The sequence below is a fragment of the Diaporthe citri genome, assembly GCF_014595645.1.
Source record: "Diaporthe citri strain NFHF-8-4 chromosome Unknown scaffold_6, whole genome shotgun sequence".
Classification (NCBI taxonomy): domain Eukaryota; kingdom Fungi; phylum Ascomycota; class Sordariomycetes; order Diaporthales; family Diaporthaceae; genus Diaporthe; species Diaporthe citri.
Genome location: NW_025064851.1, coordinates 931,842 through 952,659, shown reverse-complemented (window position 1 = coordinate 952,659; position 20,818 = coordinate 931,842). Strand labels below are relative to the sequence as shown.

At 58.7% G+C, this 20,818-nt stretch overlaps 5 protein-coding genes across 5 annotated transcripts; 2 read left to right on the top strand and 3 right to left on the bottom strand.

Annotated features, from left to right (window-relative positions):
• Positions 1–785: 785 nt before the first annotated feature.
• Positions 786–3,831, bottom strand: INS49_012272 (uncharacterized protein; the record flags this gene model as incomplete). The annotated part of the gene is made up of 3 exons (XM_043172976.1): positions 786–923; positions 998–3,523; positions 3,721–3,831. The coding sequence occupies 3 exons, from the start codon at positions 3,829–3,831 to the stop codon at positions 786–788; spliced, it is 2,775 nt and encodes a 924-aa protein (XP_043022273.1).
• A 5,917-nt stretch (positions 3,832–9,748) lies between these two features.
• On the top strand, positions 9,749–11,416 carry INS49_012271 (uncharacterized protein; the record flags this gene model as incomplete). Its single annotated transcript, XM_043172975.1, has 2 exons — positions 9,749–9,752; positions 10,371–11,416. The coding sequence occupies 2 exons, from the start codon at positions 9,749–9,751 to the stop codon at positions 11,414–11,416; spliced, it is 1,050 nt and encodes a 349-aa protein (XP_043022272.1).
• A 2,161-nt stretch (positions 11,417–13,577) lies between these two features.
• INS49_012270 (uncharacterized protein) lies at positions 13,578–14,924 on the bottom strand (the record flags this gene model as incomplete). Its single annotated transcript, XM_043172974.1, has 1 exon — positions 13,578–14,924. One exon carries the CDS (start codon positions 14,922–14,924, stop codon positions 13,578–13,580), a length of 1,347 nt encoding a protein of 448 aa, XP_043022271.1.
• Positions 14,925–16,917: 1,993 nt separating this feature from the next.
• INS49_012269 (uncharacterized protein) lies at positions 16,918–17,952 on the top strand (the record flags this gene model as incomplete). The annotated part of the gene is made up of 2 exons (XM_043172973.1): positions 16,918–17,385; positions 17,476–17,952. The coding sequence occupies 2 exons, from the start codon at positions 16,918–16,920 to the stop codon at positions 17,950–17,952; spliced, it is 945 nt and encodes a 314-aa protein (XP_043022270.1).
• Positions 17,953–18,278: 326 nt separating this feature from the next.
• On the bottom strand, positions 18,279–19,978 carry INS49_012268 (uncharacterized protein; the record flags this gene model as incomplete). The annotated part of the gene is made up of 2 exons (XM_043172972.1): positions 18,279–19,693; positions 19,798–19,978. The coding sequence occupies 2 exons, from the start codon at positions 19,976–19,978 to the stop codon at positions 18,279–18,281; spliced, it is 1,596 nt and encodes a 531-aa protein (XP_043022269.1).
• Between the last annotated feature and the right edge of the window lie 840 nt (positions 19,979–20,818).

Sequence of the window (20,818 nt, the reverse complement as noted above, 5' to 3'; positions counted from 1 at the left end):
CAAAGTCGTCAAGATTGATCTGGATAGTGAAGATGTCGAATACCAAGTCACCTGCCTGGAGTGTAGGCCGTATGTTGATCAGTGGCTGGCGGAGTGCGAGTTGGTGCCTGAGAGCGTCGGAGGCGAGAGTGTATCGGGCTTACAGTTCCAAGGTTGGCCGAGCGTGGGGTCACCGATAAGATAAACAACCTGTCCAACTCTCCACCAGGACCGAAATGAGACTCTCGCTTAGTCGTCTCACAGCTCAAGCAAAACATCAATTCAAGACAACCACAAAGATCATTCAGACATACACATCATTGACAGGTCACAAAAAGAATAACACGACAGTTCTGCTGGTTTCAAGATTATGCACTTGGGCTATGAAATTCCTCGTCCTGCCTATAGAGAAGAAAAAACACTCTCGTAGAACGCCATCGTCAATATGCTCCTGTTTTTCTCGCCACCAATGTAATTGTGTCCATGTCCACAGCCTGGAAAGAGAGGCAGTCACAGATGCTCCAGATCCCCAGCCTCCATCCCGCCTCTTTGCTCTAAACCGCCAAACCACGAGAGGAGAGGCCACTATGTAGTAGGCAGCTGAAAGAAATCTCGCAGGGGTCCCCCCACACACAAGACCCAGTGGCCAGCCTGCAATGCCATGTTTTTGGCGGGGTTTCTGCCTTAATATACAACAATTTACCCTTTAACCCAGAATGACTGAGAAGCAGATTTCGTTTCTCATCGTGTAAATGTGTAGATGCCGCACCAAGTGACCTCTGGAAGTCTTGCAGTAAAACAAGCGCTTACCGCCTGGCAAAGCAGCACATGATACCCGTCTTACCCAGGAACCAGCAGAAGCCAATGAAACGAATAATGGACAGGAATGCAGTAGCGTACAGCAGGACCTTGAAGAACCAGGCGGTACGTGCGGTCGAGTTTGTCTAAAATTACAGGTTAGCGTTGAGGGGTCACAAGCAGGTAGGTCGGTTGAAACAGGTTGATGGTGGTAACTTACGCCGATACCTAGTCCGTCAAAGTTGTCCGAGGTGATGATCACCGCCAAAAGACAGTTGGAGAACAGCCAAGACGCGACCAGACCCGTTCGGAAAGACTTGTAACCATCCTCGAGGTCGGGCTTGTCGTCCTCGGGCTCCTCCTTGAAAGGAGCAAGGGCACGCCTGACCGTCTGCTCGAACTGGCTGTCGATGTCCTCTTGTGGCTTCTCGATTTCCTCAATGACTGGGCCATCACCCTTGTCGTCCTTGATGATGTTGGCAGATGGGAGCGCCTCGGCCTTGTCGGATCCCTTGGTACCCCAAGAAACATCGTGCCAGTTGTTGAATGCGTACACCATGAGGATGTTGATGTAGGTTGACATGAGCAACAGGTAGTAGGGGTAGGAGTGGAACATGTGCCATGGGTCCAGGTACATGAACGAGGCCAGATAGTACATGCCGTAGATGGTGAACAGGGCCAGTAGAAGCACACCTCCGGTGGACTCGCCGCCGAACAAACTCTTCAGGAAGTCACCCGTGTTGTCCGTGTCAAGGCCAAGCCCACCGTGGAAGGCGCGGTAGACAAGGTAGCCAGAGTCGAACAGGATGTAGAGCTGCACAAGACCGAAGACGACGAATGAGGCAATGTAAGTGTACCTGGAGCCCTTAGGCCTGTTACCCAGAGCCAAGATGAACTGCAGGATGACGAAGCCCAGGTAGAGATACTTCAGGACAGCGTTGAAGTATGGGGTGACGGTGTTGCCGAAAGGCCACCCGACAGCGTCGGACGCGGCGTTGTCTTGAGACTGGGGGTTGCCCACAAGATCCATAATGACCGAGGTGGTAAGCCAGTACGACGAGAGAGAGAACCAGGAGAAGACCAGGTTGGCAAAGTTGTAGAGAGCCTGGACGTGGAAGAAGAACATGCGGATGATGTTGTGGCCAGACTTGTACATGCGACCAAAGTGCATCGACGAGTACAAACTGGCAGCGAATGAACCGTTGAGCCATCGTCGACGCTGAGAGATGAACTCAGCAGCACCTTCGGGAACGTCAGTCTCACCCTTGGCCGCCTTGATATAGCTCAAGTGCCACTTCTGGCCGGCCTTGGCGACCAGCTCGAAACAGAGGATACGATCCTCGGCCAAGAACATGTTCTTCTTGAAAATGTTCATGCCGTCAATACCCTTCTTGCCGAGAATCTTGGAGAGCGTGTGGTCACCGTGGAAGTACTGCTCCAGGGGACGGCCCATGATGGCTCGGAACCGGTAAGCCGAGAAGGCACCGGGCAACACACTAACGTAACCGAATGCACTCTCCAGGGGCTTGTCCAGGATGTTGGAGATCTTGTACTCGAAGTTCTGGACGGCGACAAGCGGGTTCAGGAGCTTCTTTCCGCCCTTGCCCAACATAGCATGTATCTCACCACAGGCACCGCCAAGATCCTTGTCGTTGTAGAAACCCTCCCACAGGGCGAGAAGCGACCTGGGGCTGGGTTTGGTACCAGCATCAAGCAGGATGCAGACCTCGGGGTTCAGGATACGGCCGAAGCCGTTGAACAGCCAACGATGGGAGTTGATCTTCTTGCTGTTCTGCGCCTTGACACAGAAAATCATCTGCACCGGGGGCAGGGTCTGAGGGCTGTCGTCGAGAGGCCGGATGAGCTGCTGGTTGGGAGTGACAGACAGCTGTGTGGTGTATTCGAAAATGTGGGCAACGGTGGGCTCGCCGTTGACGTCCTTCTTGATGACACCGTCCTGGTAGATACCAATTGTGGCCAGAACGTCAAGCGCGTTCTTGTCTGTCTTTCCAATACCGTCGAAGACCATGCACACGACGATCTTTTGCCAGGCTGGGCCACCCTTGTTCCAGAAGGTGGACTTCTTGAGGTTGACAATGTCCCGGATGTTCTGCATCACACCGTGGAGGGTTCTGGCGAGTAGGACCTTGTCCTCGTTGTAGTAGGTGATGGCAATACAGAGCTCAGTGTGGCGGTTGTACATGCGAGGCCGCAGGTCGTAACCGTTCTTGAGGGTGAAGTCGTTGGGGTCGCATGTTGCGGCCGTGTAACGCATCTTGGTGAACTCCTCGTTGCCGCCCTCGACGTCTCGGTACTTGGGCTGGATAGCGTTCTTGATGGCACTGGGCACGGGGTAGTCGATACTCAGGACGGAGCCCTGGACCAGCTTGACCCTTCTGGTCTTGGACCGGCCCAGGCCGCCTCCCGCGGGCACCTGCTGGCGGTTGAGCCAGCTATCTTCGTCGCCCACGGTAGACGGGGGGTGGCCGGGGTCTCCAGTTGGGAACTCGGCGCCGTAGCCACCCGCACCGCCGTACTCATTGCTGTAGCCACCGGGGCCGCCGGAGCCGGGCACGGTGGTGGCGGCGTTGGGGGCGTAGGACTCGGTCAAGCTGTATGCGGAGACGGGGCGGGCAGGAGGGGTGGCAGTGCCCCCAAGACGATCTTGCTCGTACATGGTCGAGCCTTGACTCAGAAGGGATCGCTGTGCTTCGTCGTCCTGCTCGTTCTCGGGGGGCAGGTGGTACTGCGGCGCGAAAGGAGTGTTAGACGACCGCGGTCACAGTTGCTCAAGATCATCAGGGACCAAAAGTGGGGGCGAGGAGGTTGAGATGGAGGAGCAGGATGGGAATCTGTCAAGGGCACGAGGGAAAGCTGGGCAGGGCAAGGCAAGGCAAGGCAAGGATCGCGGTGGGAATCGATGCGAGGTGCAGATGGGCAGACGGGGGGCAGTAGTAGTAGTAGAAAGAGCTTGTGACGAACGCCTGCTGGGTTTTGGTTGAGGTCCTGCATGCCATGGCTATTGTAGCCATCGTTATGGCCGTTGTACGCCATGTCGGCAACCGTCTGGACAGGAGCTGGCTAGGTGAACGGCCGTTTCGATTATTTTAAGCGGGTCGAGTGACTGGACCGCTCCACGCTTGCGTGTCCGGTACAGGTCCAATGGGGGGCCGTTAGAGTGAATGGCTGGGGTGCGGCAGCGTTGGGATTGCTGGTGATGATGATTGTAATAAGGCGAAAAGGGGGAACCGGCGATTCTGGGATGGGATGGATTTGGATGGGGACGAGTAGTCGCGTGCGGTTCGGGTGACGGAGACAAAGGAGCTCCTGGTCGGTAGCGCTGCTTTGCTGAGCTGGGCCTTGCTGGGCTCTGGCCTTGCTTTGGCAGGCTTGCTGGACTGGGAAAGTCTAGAAAGGAGGCACCCGCTTCTCCACGCCAAGGGCAGGGCGAGGCAAGGTTGCTGGATGGTGGTGTGCCGACCCGGGCAAGCAACAGGCAAGCGATCCAGAGAACAAGCAGATGGGGGGGATCGGTGATGTGCAAAAATCAAAGAGTTTTGGGTAGAGAAGCGAAGTGAAATATCTTATTGCTCTGCCGGTCAAGAAGCACCCGAGAGAAGGAAAAAAAGGAAAAAGGGTCCCCTCCTGGTCCTGGGCTCTGGGCTGGCTGGGGCTGTTCCTCAAGAGGCCAACAACTACGTGCGTCTGGCGTGGTCTGGCCTAGCAAAGGGGAGGAGAGCGAAGGAGAAAAAAAAAAGGAGGTCCGCATAAAAGCGACCACTAGGAGGGCATCGGGACAACACAATTGTGGCTTAGGACAGGGGCGCGTTTGGCCCAAGATACCCAGGGGTCTGTCCCCATCTCAGCCCGGGGCCCGTGAGCCCGTCTGTCAATCACGGCCTGTCTGTTCTCAACGCCGTCTTGGTCACCCATTCATCCAATCTGCCTGGCATAAACTCTGTTGGCGTACCATCCGCTCCGTGCCACCCACCCGCCACCAGCCAGCCCTCCACCGGTGCTGGCGAGACATCACAGGCCATCCCGTCCCATCTCTGCCCGTCCTAAGTATGGGGGAGGCCGCATCTAGCTCGGGGCATGATGAACACCCGGCAGGGGCTCCCTTCTCTGAGATGCCGTCATGACGGGTGGGCAGGCTTGGAGACAAGGCCGGACACGATGACGACGTCACAGCCTCCCAGCCTGCAACCTCCAACACCCCCAGTCCCTACTGTAGATGCTTTATTGTATATGCAGCAATGCAACCGTGCAGCTATGCCGCAGCCATGCAAGCCTGCTAATTGCCTATCCGGCGAGCACTGATGAGATGAAATTGGCAATGTGATACTGCACAGAGCTTCAACGGCGATACACATATGTCCCATCGACGATGACGGGCCGAGCTAGGAGCGGCCCAGACGCCGGCACTTGGCTTTCGACAGCTCGCTCCTTGTCTCGTCCTACCGTCGAAACGTTCCTCTAAAGCCTCCGGCCGTTGCGTCTTGGGCCTTGGGGTAGAAGCCAAGCGCCCAGGAACACCACATACATCATGCATCTTTGATCGCTGGGTGGTGACAAGACAACAGGGAGATGTTGGCGTTATTGTACAGTGCCTGCACGCTGTATTCTGTCTTGCCCATCTTCCATTCTAGAACGGCTCCATAGCTTCTGAGATCTTCACTCGCGAAAAGGACCCTGAGAATCTGTCTGTCACCTTCGGTGTCAGGCCGCCCAGACTGTCCAGGCTGTCCAGGCTGTTCACACGTCTATGTATGTAGTCTATTATCCCTCCGGCCCCTCAGCCCCTCCAACCCCTATGGGCCCCCTATTCCGTGCTGATCCCAACTTGAGATCTGGGGATGGTCGGCCTGCCATCTGCCAATCTCGTTCCGAGGAGCACGCGGTGCCTCCAGGGATCATATGTCAGTGAGCACCCGGTTTCCTGCACGACCTTGGCCACGCAGCCAGTAGCTGCCCGCAGGCCCCCAGCACTGGAAGCCCCCTTCTGAAACAGCCACCCACTTTGGCAGCTCCTCGCTCGTATTTTCCTTGCCCCCGTAATAATAAACCACCCGTCACCCTCACCGCTCTGCTGGGCCGGCGGATGGCTGCAGCCCCCCCCCCGGCTCAGCTAGTCCCCACTGGCACGCAGCCAGCACCCAGCAGCACACATGACAGCACAGACGGCGTCAAAGCGGTTGTCAACCGCGACTAGACACGCACATAAGAGGCAGAGACACCAACCTCGTGGCCGCCGTTGAGCATGATCAACGCCTTTGCCGCCCTCTGCCCGCTGGGGAAAGGATTCCTCGAGTCTCCCTTGGCCTGAGCGGGCGGCCCACATGCGCGGCTCACTGCAGGCCTGTCCAATATCCATTTTACTTGAAATGGCGCTCTCTGTACTATTTGGCGCTGAAATACACTGAGGGGAGTGAGCGACATTTGGCTCCAAAAATAGAAACACGCAGCCCTCTGGCCTTGGGAGGCCTTGGGTGGCTCGTGTCCCGTCGGCAGCTTCCGCCCTATCCCCCATCCGGCATGTCCATCATGAGGCTGTGCTCGCTGCTCAGCCAGGGGCGTTGTGTCTTGTTTTTCTGGATTTGCTCACTCCGTAATAATTCCCGCCGCGTCTCAAGGAGGAATTCTTCGCGGTTGATATCCATCCGTCCACCCATCCCCGCCAAACAGCATCACGGAAGCCCAGTCAAAAAGGGAGACGGACAAAAGAGAAAGCCTCGGCAAGGGCTTTGTCTCTGGGAACATCTGCCGATCGGACGACTCGCGCACGCGGAGAATGCTCACCTCAGCGCATGCGGCGCGATGGATCTTCGCAGCATGTTGGGGATCCAGCGCGACTCCTGCTTCAGCCACTGGCGGGAACCCTTTTGACACGTCTGCTCGGCGGCCCAGCCTGAACTCAGATCCTTTGCTCACAGGTGGCGCTGACCTTGCGGGCCGGCCGGAGGGGTCAGGACAAGCCACAAAGCAGGGAGGAGGTGAACACATAGTAAACGAAACCATCGCGCCCAGACACCACCACCCTACATCTGAGGCCGGCCCCGATCTTCGCGGCGTAGGAACGGGGTGGGCATCCCGAGCCCGGGCAGACCGCCGGCCGGCCCTCCATCCCGAAAATGTTTGTGTTTCGCAGCCCGTCGTTGGCGGGGTGGTGTCCCTCGCTAGTAACCACACTGTGGCTGCGAAGGGCTGGCCTCGTGTCATGTCCCACTGTCCCCCCCTCTCCAACCACTCGCCCTACATCCTTCCCCTCGCTACACAAGCGCTGGGAGGGCCGGAATGGACCTCGTGAGATCTGGGTCGGGAGGCTCGACGCAGAAACCTAATTCGACGACAATCCCGAGGTACCGGGACCCAACGAGAGCCTAAGGCCCAGGGGCTACAATCGACTCTGGCATGGCCTTTGAGCTTGTGCTAGTTATTCAGACGGTGGGCTGGTAACGGTTTCCACGTGCAGTAAGAACAGTAGAGGCATTTAAGGTGTGCCGGATGTCACCAGAACGAGCGGGCTTCGACTCATGCTGTTTTCTGTGACATCGAGAGGTCTTTTGGCCCTGTCGAATGCACCAATCTGACGATCTCCGAATGTGAGCATCGCGCCATCTTGGACTGCTACCAAGGCTCAAACCTCATGACCGACTCGACCGTATATATGCCTGATACGAGAAGTCCTTCCAGACACAAAATCGTGATACTTTCCTGAAGGCTACGGTCAATCTGCCCCGCCGTTGGCAGCAAACTCTAATGCTACGAATGGGATGCCATCCGATATGCCAGTCCCCTCTCCTCGCCTTTTGTCCTCCCACGCCACGCCGCGGGAGCCAAGCCATTAAATCTCGCGTGGGTAGCACGAAGGCAACGCCCTCGCCTAGGACCACGGCCTCCCGCGATTTCCCCGGATTGGATGGCACAGGACTGGCCGCCCGGGGTGATCGTCGCTGCAGGGCACACAACTCTCACGCGCCCACGAGCTCGTGAGCTTGTGAACCCTTCGGAGCATGCAGGGCCGGCTGATTCATCCAACGAAGGGAAGCCGAGCTGCTGACCAGGCCACCAGCGATCCGGGGGCAGGCATGTCGTGCTATGGGCGGGTGACTCGTCATTGAAGATCGAGGGTACGGCCGGGACTTCTGCGCCTCCGGGGTTATCCGGTGCCTGGACATATTCGGCTTTCTGCATGAAGGTTGTACAGTGCCCAGAGTGCCTTGGTCCACGCCGCGCGTGGCTCTTCTGTGAATGCCAGGTAGTGATGACAAGACTCACGATGCGCACTGCAGATTCAGCAGTCGGATCAAGACTCGGGCCGAACTCAACTCTTCTCGAGGCCAGAGCAGAGCAGGCTGAAGACAGCGGGCAAGTGTCACAAGCCTTGCTTTGATGGCCAAGGCAAAAAGGTTCTGACCCTCAGACGGCTGGCGAGGGCTGGGTAGGACAAGAGAAATTGAAATTGCAGGGGTTGGCATTATCCCAGCGACCAGGAGGACGGAGAGGGTGGCTAACCCGATACGAACAAGGTCCGTCCGCAGCCGGGCGCGCCAGGAGGGGAAGGAAGTAGATAGATTGAAAAGGCTTCGGGATTTGTGGTTGCAGGCTTGCTGCCATGGAACGAATACTGGAAGAGCCGTCCTGTCGACCATCCAAACCCACCGACGACGAGAACAGACAATACGACCAAGGACCGGTAGGGCCAAGGCGCTCGCTTGTCGAGCCACCCCTGCCGGAGCAGAGTTCCTGATGAGTGTGAATGAAGGCCTTGTGGCCCAGGTGCTCACCAACCAGAGGCGGCAGGACCAGGAAGGCCAGGAAGGGCGAGGGACGGAGGAGAGGGGGCGGTGGTGGTGGTGTGGCCCCATGGACCCGCTCGGTTGGGGCCAAGGAGTCGTGCCTGAAGCAGGCTTTCAAGGTTTGCAAGCCGGCTCGAGCTAGATTGGGGTACGTATACTAGGTTCGGTACGTATTGGTTGCGTGAACTATCAGACTTGTGTACTGCTGCAGGGCTGTAGTGTTAGTAACCGTTGGTGAGAGGCGGAAAGAAGAGAGACGAGGACAGAAGGAGCAAAGACGAGCTGACAAGATGGCGAGGGCAGGAGCAGGGGCCAAGGCCTAGACTCGAGCATTCTTCTGGTTCTTGGCTTGTCGATTGTCTCTCTGCAGCTGCAGCGCGGTACATGACCCGGTTGTCGTCTGTAGACCCAATCTATATCGGATGTCACTCTGACTGTCGACACACTCGCTCCCACCCCATCCCATGCCCATCCCATCCCCACCTGCCCTGATGATCCGGCCAATCCATTCATTCGCCCTCCCACCCAGCCATTCCACTCCCCAATTCCACTCATTCATTCACCCGCATCGATATTCCCGCCCATCTCATCACAATCTCGCGCCCGTACCTACCCATGACCTGACCTTGACCTCTCCCAACCTGGAGACTCCTCTCGACCTGGCTTGACTTTGATTCTCTCCGTGCCGTGCTCAAACCCAACTCAAATCTCGTTGACCTGCCACCCTGCCGTGCCGTTCCGTTCCACGACGACTGGCCGATTGTCAAAGCAACACATCGCAGCGCAACGCACGCAACGCAACGCAGCAGAACGGCCACGCCAGCTGCCGATGGGTTTCCACTCAGGATAGACTGACTTGACTGTCTCGACTCCTCTGACCATCGCCCTCTATCTTTCTCTTCGCCTTCCCAGGAGCTAGTTCTCCTAGTCGCTCGCTATTTGACCTCAACTTTTTCAGCCCGCTCGTTGCTGGTTTCTCCGCCCTTGAAACAAACTCCCCTTTTCCCGACGACCCCTTTCACGACGACTCCGACGACACACAACACGCTCGTACTCGCTCGAGATACAACACATTCCTTTTTGGCACCCATCCCATTATTCCTCGAGGAAAATCACTCCTCGCCGACATCGACCCGACACACGAGATACCGAAATACAGTACCGTGCCGTGCATGAGTGCGTGCATCCTATTTAAAGAATAAGCAGCCTCGCCAAGCCCCAGCTGAAAGGGTGCCGTCCGTCTGGCCCCCGTGGTTGAACCTGTCTGATCCTCGACCCGGATCTGCGGTTGCTTTGCTTACCTGCTTGTCGATCTTCTCACAAGTCAAGCCCAATTGAACCTACAATATCCAACATCACCTCCGTACCTACCTGTCGAACCCATCCCCCAGTCTCGCATCGTACGTCACGATGCCGATCTTAGAAGAAGGTATAGTCCAGCCCATGCCATCCATCGCGACTTGGCCGACCAGCGCTGCTGCATCACCCTCTCCTCGTCTCCGTTCGCAGCAGCAGTCCGGCCTCGTCAACCGACGACCCATGGCTAACCTCGCTTGCTCGCAGGCTCGTACCACAGCCTCTTTGGTCGTCAAAGCGGTTGTGTACAATGTCAGGAGGGAACGCCGTCATGTCCTGAATGTGGCGATGGCAAGGAGTGCCAGATTTCAGTCCCGCTCGATTGCACACAATGTCCACAAGCCTACTGTGCCGTCTCCTCCACCGCCTCCTCATCATCAAGCTCGTCAAGTTCTAGCCCAAAAGCCAGCGGGGGAGCCATCGCTGGTGCCGTGATAGGAGGTCTTGCCCTGATCGCTCTCGTCGGAGTCGGCACGTACCTCGCATGGAAGCACTGCGTCAAGAACAAGAGGGCGTCATTTGAGCAGGGACAGTGGGAGGACGATGGAGAGTACGCTGGGCAGCGCGAGAAGGACTTCAACGCCATGCGGGACGGAAGGGCGTCGACACAAGCCCGCAACTCGATCGCCTCGACCGTCCTTACCCGCGCCTCCAACATAATCCAGATCGCCTACATCCCCGGCGTCACGAATCGGGCAACGCCAACGTCGCCGACGCTGCTGGTGCCACCAGTGCCCCCGATTCCCATTGCCGTCTCCTCCCAGGCCGGCACGCCAAACTCCACCGAGGACCAACACTTCTTCGTTCCCGGTGACCTGCGCGACTCGATGGCCTCTGGCATGACCGGCTACACAGACCGCACCTCCTTCGCCCGCACATCTTACGCACCCCGCTCGAGCGTCGCCTCCACCATCTACGGCAAGGCCGGTGTGGTCGTCACCCCAGCGCAGACGGGCATGCGTGCCAAGGCTGCCATGGTGAGCGTCAAGTCGACCGGCAGCGGCTCCTCCGACGGCGGATCGGTGCCACCCGTGCCCGCCGTAGATAAGAGCAGGTTTCAGGGCCCCGAGCCCGCCAGCCCGTCAGGCAGCACCTTTAGCATCGGTTCAACGTTCATGAACAACGCCAAGAGCGCTACCGCCGTGCGTGCCCAGGTTGTCCGCGTCGGCAGCAACCTGAAGCAGTCGTCCACGCCTGCCAGCGTCAACACCGCCTCGGCGGCAGGCGCAGACAGCACCGACGACGAGCGAGACGACGCCGTCACCGCACGCTCCGGATTGTCAACACCTAGCACGCTCCCGCCACCGCGGGACGAGCAGCAGAGCCCATTCCGCGACCCGAGCCCGGCGCCGCCGGCAGCGGCTGATGGTGGGCGCCCACGCGGTTCTGGTCTGAGCACCGTCGCTGAGTCAAGGGCGTCGCAAGGCCCTCCCCGAGGCGTCAGCCCCTTTAGTGACGCCCACGCCACACAAGAGAGCAGGTGATGCTTTCGTCCCCAACCCGACGACATGTCTATAACGAAGCGACTGTCTTGGCACGAGACGAGACGAGCAGAACGGGCGACGGCGGCACAAGTTTGCTTCGCTTTGCCTTGACCTGATCTCGTCAGCTTCAGTGCCTGGCAGTGTGGCCGACCAACACCACCTAGTCTGGGTGTATATGCCATTGTCTGTACCATTCATACTCTGGCAGATTGCACGCAGGGCTCAGGGGCTGTCGTGGCTGTCACCTCGATATGATCTCATACCGAGGTCCAGGAAGAATCCTCATAGACCTACCCACCTACTTACCTATCTATCGACTCATCTACCCACCTATCTACGTATCCGGAGGGAGGATTTTATACCCATTCATCTGTCCATCTACTACTTCTTATTGTTTTTATTTTGGAAAAATGGGGGAAAAGATACGTACGAACTCGACAAAGCTTCTTCGACGGGAACGGGGCTACGGCGGCGGCTATGTTACGCTATCTACACGGGAGGACGTTTTCATTTATCCCGGCGTTTTCTGTTGTTTTTATATATCTGGGGAGAACTTACGAGTACCCCACCCCCAATCAACACACTTCCGCACCCTGATTGAACGGGGGAAGCAATTTCCCCTTGACTGAATTTCTCTTGGATGTGGGGGTTTGGCTTTTACTTCGGAACGAATACATGCGGACAGACATACCTCCCCTTTTCCCTGCTTGGAATGCGGCAGCCAGAGAAAGATCAAGGCATCGAGAAGAGGAATTCGAAGTGGGAATGAGGGAGGGAGGAGAGGCATACATATGTATGCTGAGAGGAAGGAGGTTGGGTCGGAGGGGTCGGATCCGTGTTTGATTTTCTTCGCGCAGTCCCCTCCGGGGCCTACGGGACCCACTCGCCCCCGTTTTCTTTTTATATCATTCTCCTGGTATATCTTTATCCTTGACGGAAAGAAAGCCGTCTTTTTTCTTCGTGTGTGTCTTGGTGTGTGGGGGAGGACAGGGAGATACTGTCGATAGAGATGGCGCCTTGTTTTTTGTGTCGTCTGTCTGGCTGGTGCCTAGTCCTATACGCAATGTTATACGACATTACATGCCTCCAACCAAGTGCCTATTTTGACGGCTTTGCATGCTTGCTTGATCGTACAAGTGCCTTGTCTGTCGCGCGTCGCTGGGCACTTGACGAGACACGGGGAAATCGAACGGCGGCCGTGGAGAGGCAGTCCATGCATCCATATGATTGAATGATAATCCTCATCCACCACCCAATATCTATTCGTCAATCTTTCGGACAATGAGGCACCTCTTTCATTTCGGCCCAATGAATGTCCATCCTTTGCTTGCTTTGCTCCATGGGGAAATTCTGCGCCAGGCGAGATGAGCCACCGTGAACGAATAGCAAAAGCGTGGAAGGGGGACTCCAAGGACTCGTCCACACTCGTGTGTTCGGTGGGCGCGTGGGTGCGGGCATGGGCATGGCATGAAAGCCCTCTCAGCCAGGCCAAATCGCTAGATACCAGTTCCGGGTTTCCCCGTCCACCAGCAGCCCAAGCGAGGGAAGTAAAGCCGAAGTGAGTGCTGTGTGACCTCTGCTTTGTCTTCACACGGATGTCCAGCCAGCCATTCCGCCAGCCAGCCAGCCAGCCAGATATTCCCTACTCGGATCTGCCAGCCCGAGAGGGAGAGAATTCGTGCCAGCGTTTGTGAAGAGGGATATTTCACATTCCGGTCAACTTGCGCTTAGCGGGGCATGTAAAGAAGCGTTTAGCAAAGTCTTACTTAGATTGTTGTGTGTAAAGCGACGCCGGTCGGAAGTCATGGAGGAGGGCTCATATAATTAAATCTCATTTTCCTCCTTCCAGCTCATTGTTTACGTTTTTCTCCATCCACCCGAGATGCGTGCGTACATAAATGAGTATATGCGCACGTGGGATATCACTAGAAGATTAAAAAAAAAAAAGTAAAAGATAGACACAAGCACATAAAGAGCAGGTGGTACGCCTGCTGTAACAGATGCCCGTCCACGCCGACGCCAGAACCCGAGTTTTCCTTACACAACCACGTGTCCACCGACAGAGAGTCCACCGCCAGAGATGAGTGTACGCCAGCCAGCCTAGTCTCAACCTGCTCTCCCTCCACGAATTGTTGCCTTGAATCCTCACACCACTCCGAACTCAGTTCTTCTTGGCAGGGAAGTGCATCTCCCCAGGTCCGCCAATGACCATCTTGTCGAGGATGGCGCCGATGCCCTTATTCCGGGGCCGGCCCTCGTCCCCCTCGGCAGCGACCCGATCAATGTCCTCGGCGACGCGGCGGGCGCGGGCGACGAGAACGTCAAGGACGGCGCGGGTGTAGTCGAAGCTCCCCGCGGCCTCCATGTGGGCGACGGCGTAGCGCTTCACCTCGTCGTCGGCGGTGCGCTGGCGCAGGATGTTGAGCAGGCGCAGGTCGGAGGGGTCGGCGCGCACGGCGTGGATGACGGGGAAGCTGAACTTGCCCTCGGTCAGGTCCTCGGCTAAGCCCTTGTTGTCGCTGTACTCGGCCGACCGCAGGTTCTGGTAGTCGTCGCGGATCTGGAAGATGAGCCCGATCAGGTTGATGAGCGGGACGCAGTCGATGGGCGCGCGCCCCGCGGCCTCGGCTGCGGCGCCCGAGCGGGCGCTCTCGGCCTGCATCAGCTTGATGCCCAGGCGGAAGAGGCCGCCCGTCTTGTTGCCGACCATCTCGAGGTACTCGTCCTCCGTGGGGCAGGTCAGTGTGTCGCGCCAGAAGAGGTCCATGCCCTGGCCGCGGTGCAGGTTGAGCAGCTCGTCGGCGAAGACGGCGACGCAGGTGGGGTTGCGGAGCCTCTGGAGCTCCTCGAGGGCGCAGAAGTAGACGTAGTTGGCCGAGTTGATGGTCTGGGGCACGCCGAAGAGCGAGTGGGCGACGGGGAGCCCGCGGCGCAGCAGGCTGTTGTCCTCGACGTCGTCGATGAGCAGCGAGGCCGTGTGCAGCATGCCGACGACCTTTGTGATGACCTCGATGCTGGCGGGCGGCACGTCCAGCCAGGCGTTGAAGGCGGCGATGAGCTGCGAGCGGAAGTCCTTGCCGCGCTGCTCGTTGAGGTACTCGAATGGCCCCATGATAACGCGGTCCTTATCCGGGGCCCACGACTTGCGGCCGCCGATGAAGTTAAAGTCGTCGTGGGCATAGCGCGAGGGGTCCGGCGGGGGCGGGTTCTGGGCCATGTTGGCGAGGATCGACGTCGAGGGCAGCGAGGAGCGGCGCGGGCGCTTGGAGTGGGAGGAGGAGCCTGCGGTCGGAGGGGAGCGGGTGTGGTGGTGAGGCGGCGTGCCGGACCCGATCCAGTCGCCCTCGGGCACGGGGCGCAGGACTGAAGCTCTTGACGAGGGGGAGGCAGCTGCTGCTAGGAGGGAGGGACTGGTGGTGTGCTGTCCTGTGGAGGATGTTCGTGGAGGGATAGCATTGGGCGACTGGAGGAAGACGCTGCTGGAGCTCGAGTTGGAGGGGGTCGGCATGCTTCTTCTGGACGTTGGTGCCTAGGGGTGAGGAGAGCGTTGCAGTGGGTAGAGCAAGGGGTGGGAGCCCCTTTATCGCGTTGGTTGGGTGGATAGGCACTTGTCTGGTGATGTTGGCACGGAACGCTGGGGGCGAGGCCAGGTGGAAGGAGGTGGATGAGTCCGGGCAAGTACAGTTCGTGGTGCGATGCTACGTAACGAATTGGAATACAAGCTTGGTGGACCCGCAGGCTGGTTCGATGGTTCGTCGAGAACTGCTGGCGTCTGCTGCGGTCAGCACGGGGATCTGGTCAAGATCATGGGGTTTTTCAAGCGGATGAGGTCGAGCGAATGCATGCGTGGCCTCGCGGCTGTGCGGCTACACCGGGACCGTCTCTTTTGCTGGGCAGGATCACCATCTGCTGCACCGCACTTGCAAACCAGCGCAACGGGCGGAGCTGGAGCCTGAGAGCTGCAGACTAGCCTGGCCGCTCACATGCTTTTTTCTCGTGCAGCTTGATGACGACAAAGGACCCATCACGGGTTGAGGAAGCTTTGCCCAGAAGGTTGAACCCTGGTGATGTGACGGCGGGGTGCCTTTGTGTGGAGTGGGGGTGGATGGGAAGAGGGGGGGGGGAGCCTTCCTAACCTTGCTGCGTACCCAGGTAGCTGATAATCATCAATCCAGTTCCACCGCAGTCTTTTGCAACGGCTTTGATGATTCGAAAAAAATGATGAAGATATGGGGTTGATTCTGGAGTATTCAATAATCTAGGGAACGCAATATTTTATCCTGAGAAGGTACCAGTCCAGATAGACCATACAGGATGCAAGACAGCACTGCTTGAGTACGCACTTAAAGGACAGGACTGAAGCATTGAAGGTGAAACAAATTGTCCATCAGATGGCTGCAGGTACAGAATTGGCTCTTCGACACGGTCGCCGGACGAGCCCATAGGGTAACGTTGTCACTGCACGCTCTGACATTATCTTCTTTCTAGTTCAGAGCCTAGCAGTATCCATGCGGTGATGGGCCGTTTCCAGACGTGTAAATATGCGCCCCTGGACGAGTGCAGGCAGACTCGTGGGTACTCAACCTTGATTCAGTCAAGCTCGGAACCATCGTGGGGAAGAATTGAAGGGGCAGCACATGCGGCTGCAGATTCTAATGCAGATAGTGGTACCCTCAGACAGGACCCTCATCACGAGGCATGATGGCAGGGTGGCTTGTTACTTGAGCTGTCTGGCCGTGGGGATTGATCTACAGAGCACACAGGAGGATCTCCGCCTGTCACCATGCCCACCCAAAACGGCAACCCAGATGCAGGGTGCATGCGGGTGTAAGGTGGAGGGGACATGCCTGCTGCTGGTGGGAGACGGCTGGCTGCTGTGCGTGTGGTTGCCCTGCCACCTATCGATAGCCGATTATCTCCAAATAATCCAGAAATGCAAACAAATCAATCAAGACAGTACTGTATCCAGCAGGCCAAACTGGATAATTGATTCTATACAAAGGATGGTTCCCTCTCCCTCCCCACGAGGCTCAGGAATGCGAATCCACAGTGATGCAGCCAGGTGCGTCAGGAGCCTGTAGTGTGTTGTTTATTTCCAGCCCAAAACACTGTTGGTATCCACTCTGCAGCGGGTCCCATCATCATCCTCATCCTCATCTTCCTCCACATTGACGTACCGACCCGATCCAGCCCAACTCCGAACACTCGAGACCCTCGACCTGACACGGCACAGCACCAGCTGAAAAGAGCCCAACCGTCAGCTCTGACTCTCATTCATATTCGAGCCGTTGCCTGCTGTCTGCTCATTCAACCAAATTTCTGTTCTACCATTAACCCACCTCATAATCTACCCTTCTTGCTGTCAATCGCCGCAGCATAGATAGTCTGCAGTTCGTTTCCCGATCGCCGACGCTGTCTGGAATCCTCCGTCCTCATCCTCGGACCCCAGCTTAACCGCATCCACACCCGAAACCCAAGCGACCCGTGCTACTAACCCCACGATGGAGACCCTACTCTCTGTCGCCTTCGACAACCTCTCTTCCTATGACGGGCCAAAAGTCAAAAAGGGCCTGCGCCAGGTCGAGGGCCTGCTAGCCCAGATCTGCCTGTCCGCCCACGCGGCCAACCGGAACAAGAACAACAACAACAAGTCCCCAACCACGAGCCCCTCCAATGGCCCAAAACACCAACAACAACCGGAACAACCAGCGGCAGCGGCAAAAGCGGCCTCCCGGTTCCCACTTTCCGACCTGAGCGGCGACGCCGCCTTCCGCGAGTTCTTCAAGCTGCAGGACGGGTTCCAGTGGAACATCGCCACGCGCCTGATCCAGACCCTGGACCGCCTGCTGGCCAAGAGCGACGATGGCAGCATGGACCTGCTGATGCTGAGCGCCCTCGACTCCCTGCAGGGCACCCTGCTGCTGCACCCGCCCAGCAGGCTACTGTTCTCGCGCGAGCAGAGCATGAACGTGGGTCTCTCCTTCACTTCCCCACCGTTGCCGGGCTTCTGCCCACCACCCCTGGCTGTGACAATGTGTGCTGACTCCACCCCCTCCCAGCTCCTCCTCGACCTCCTCGAGCCAGTCAACTGCCCGGCCATCCAGGCCGCCACGCTCCTGGTGCTGGTCGTCGCCCTCCTCGAGACCCCGCGCAACACGCGCACCTTCGAGAACCTCGACGGCCTGCTGACCGTCTCGTCCATCTTCAAGTCGCGCTCCACCGCGCGCGACGTCAAGTTCAAGACGATGGAGTTCCTCTACTTCTACCTCATGCCCGAGACCCCGTCGCTGCCCCGCGCCGGCTCCGACGGCTCCGGCGCCGCGGCGCTGCTGCAGCGCAGCCCCAGCAAGCTCAGCCGGGCCTTCAACAAGAGGAGGGACGGCGACAGCGGCGATTCTACCGCCAATGGGGTCGCCGAGGACAACACCCTGAACCAGCTCGTCAAGCAGGAGATGCTGCGCCGCCACCTTCCTAATGTCGACGAGCTGGTCAAGGACCTGCAGCAGTATGCTCCCTTCGGAGGAGCTGTTGCTTGAGTGATGTTGGTGCATGGGACTGGAGGATACATCCGGGGCTTTTCCTTTTTGTCATGGTGCTTTTCTTTCCCTTGTTTTGGTCGTCATTCAGCGGGCGGCGTTGGGAAATACACGAGATACCTGGAAAGGAGAAATAGTGGTATTTCTTCTGTAATATTACTTGTACAACATCAGGTTCTGCCAAGGGGGAAGGGGATGGAGAGAAAGGCGATTGTTTATTCCATTAAGGACATAATTGATACCACGGTTATGGAGTTTAACATACACTGGAGAAAGACATTAAATATATTTCCGTTAGACCACTTTATATCCTGTATCTCATGCTATCATCCCGCCGCCTTCGGACCACTTTGCTGCTGCTGCTGCTGCTGCTCCTCGTGGCTCATGGGGCTCGGCGTCCCCAGCTCGCTGGCACTCAACTCGCTCCCCGGTGTCCCCAGCGGCCGCGGCGCGCGCGTGTCCACTGCTCCACTCCCACCGCCAACAGGCACGTCGGTGCCATACAGCTCAAACCGCCCGGCAATGCTGTCCCTGACGGGTGGTGAGCTGGTTCCCTGCCGCGCAGCCTGCTGCTGCTGCTGCTGCTGCTGCTGCCGCCGCAGCGCCAGGTTAGTATCCGACCCGTCCAGCTCGCTGCCCTGATCGGACGGCAGCCTCGGCGTGAACTTGTCCTCCTTTTTCCCGCTCCCGATCTCCACCGCGGCCGCGATGTCATCCGGGCCGTGCGGGGTGCCCCCCTCGCCTCGCACAGGCCGCGCGAGGTAGTCCGGCGACGTCCCCGGAGGGCCGTAGCGGTGCTCAGGCGGCGTGGTGTACGGCCCGCTCGCGGCGGCGGGGCCGAAGTAGTCGTTCGTCAGCCCGGGAAGCGGTCCGCCCCGCGCGGACGACGACGCCGCGTACCCGTCCACCTCGGACATGTGCGGGCCCGAGCTGGGCCCGTAGGGGCGCAGCCCGCCGTCGTCGCTCTCGAAGCGGCCCGCGGCGGCGAGGTGGTGGCTGCCTCTGCCACCACCCGTGCCCGTGCCCGCGCCGTTGATCCCGCTGGCCATCTCGTTGCCCGTCGTGGTGCTCCGCCCCGAGCGCCGCCGCCTGATGCAGAACCACGTCGCCGCGCCGATGACGAGGGCCGCGGCGATCACCACGCCCACGGCTATCCCTGCCTTGGCGCCGGCTGAGAGCCCGCGCTGCTGCGGGACGATGGAGATGCCGGACCCCGTGGGGATGGGCCCCGAGGTGGAAGAGGTAGGCTGCACACTCGTGCAGATGGCCTTGTTGGACGAGACGGCGCACGTGTACCCGGCGCCGCAGCACCCCGTCGTCGTCGCGATGCCGGCCCCGCCCACGGAGCAGGTGGAGTCGCCCTGGAGGGAGCAGCCCGAGGGGATCATGGTGGCGACCGTGGGCCCCGCGAGGCCGCTGCTGGTGCTGGTTGCGGCGCCGTAGTCGAGGCACTGTCCGCTGCTGGCGCAGTCCTGGCCGTAGGCGCAGCAGTTGGCGCCCATGGACTCCGGGCAGAGGTAGTTCGTGCTCTGGCACTTGCGGCCGATGCACGCGCCGGCTGTGCCGACGGTCGTGGAGCCGGAGGTCGTCTGCGTGGTTGTTATCTGCGAGTAGAACTGGTTTGGCTGGCACGTCATGCCGCAGGTCGAGCCGAGCGTGCAGCACTGTACGGCCAGGTCGGTCTCGTTTATGATGCAGTAGTGGGTGTTTGCGCAACATTTGGTTGAGTTGACGTCGGAGCCTGGGGAGAGGGGGGACCGGTGACTCGATTAGCTCTTCTCTCTCCCTCTTTCTCTCAAGGCTGCAGGAGCGTGGACGACTGTGAGACGGAGGAGTGTTGCTCACATGGATGCTCGCCTTCATCGCAGCCGCCGTCCCTCTTCGCCAGCGAGGGCGAGCGGGCCACGGCGTCGTAGAAGGGCTGCTTCAAGAGGTCCGGCATGGCCCCGAAGTCCTGCCACTGCTGCTGCCCGGCGACATATTCGACGGCCAGGCCGAGGGCCGCGAGGGCGAGTGTGAGGCGCATCGTGAGAAGGTGATTTAGTCCCCGCTGAAGTTGACCATCGGGGCTGAGGAGTCCCTGGCTCAGGACACAGGGGTTCGGCTTTGGTAACAGCTCACAACATATCCGGCGTAGAGGATAGGACTCATTGCGATGCGGGGCGTTGTGGGAGTGCAGGTGAGAAAGAGAGACAAAAGGTAAAAAGAGAACAAGACATGAGAAGGTAGCACAAGAGAAGGAGGGTCCCACTCCGGATAGACGGCCGGGATGCGACCCCGAGGTGCAGGAGGCGTCGGTCGGCGCGAGGGCACTACCCTCTCGCCATCTGCTGCTGTGTGAGATTCGGGAGGTCACCGGATTGGTCTGGACTCAGCCAGCAAGGCAATGAGGCGGGGCGAGTAGGCCCGGGGGGTGTGTGTGTGTGTGAACACTGGTTCAGGGTAGCTGTCAGGAAGGGTGTACTACGGTAAGCAGCAAAGATGTGGCGCGATTCCTTCGAGCATTTGCCTCTCGTCCTACCAGCCCTTGCCCGGACAGGGCTGGGAGCGAGTGGGGTGTGAGACGAGCTCTACACAGTCAGGCAGTCAGGACATGTCAGACAGAGACAAAAGCTGAGTGCATTCGTTGGGCCAGGTGAGGTGAGGTGGCACTCGCGTATGCGCGTTGGGAATAGATCGGGTTGGCGAGGACGCAGCCCTCGCCGTGCTGCTGCATTAGCGTCGACGAAGGACCTGCAGGCACGCCCACCCACTCCCAACACACAACACCACGCCGGCTGCTCCGATGGGGCAGGTTGTCTTGCTGCAACGGCGATCTTGTGCACATATACGAAGGCAAGGGAAGAGACAGCCGGTGAGCCGATGA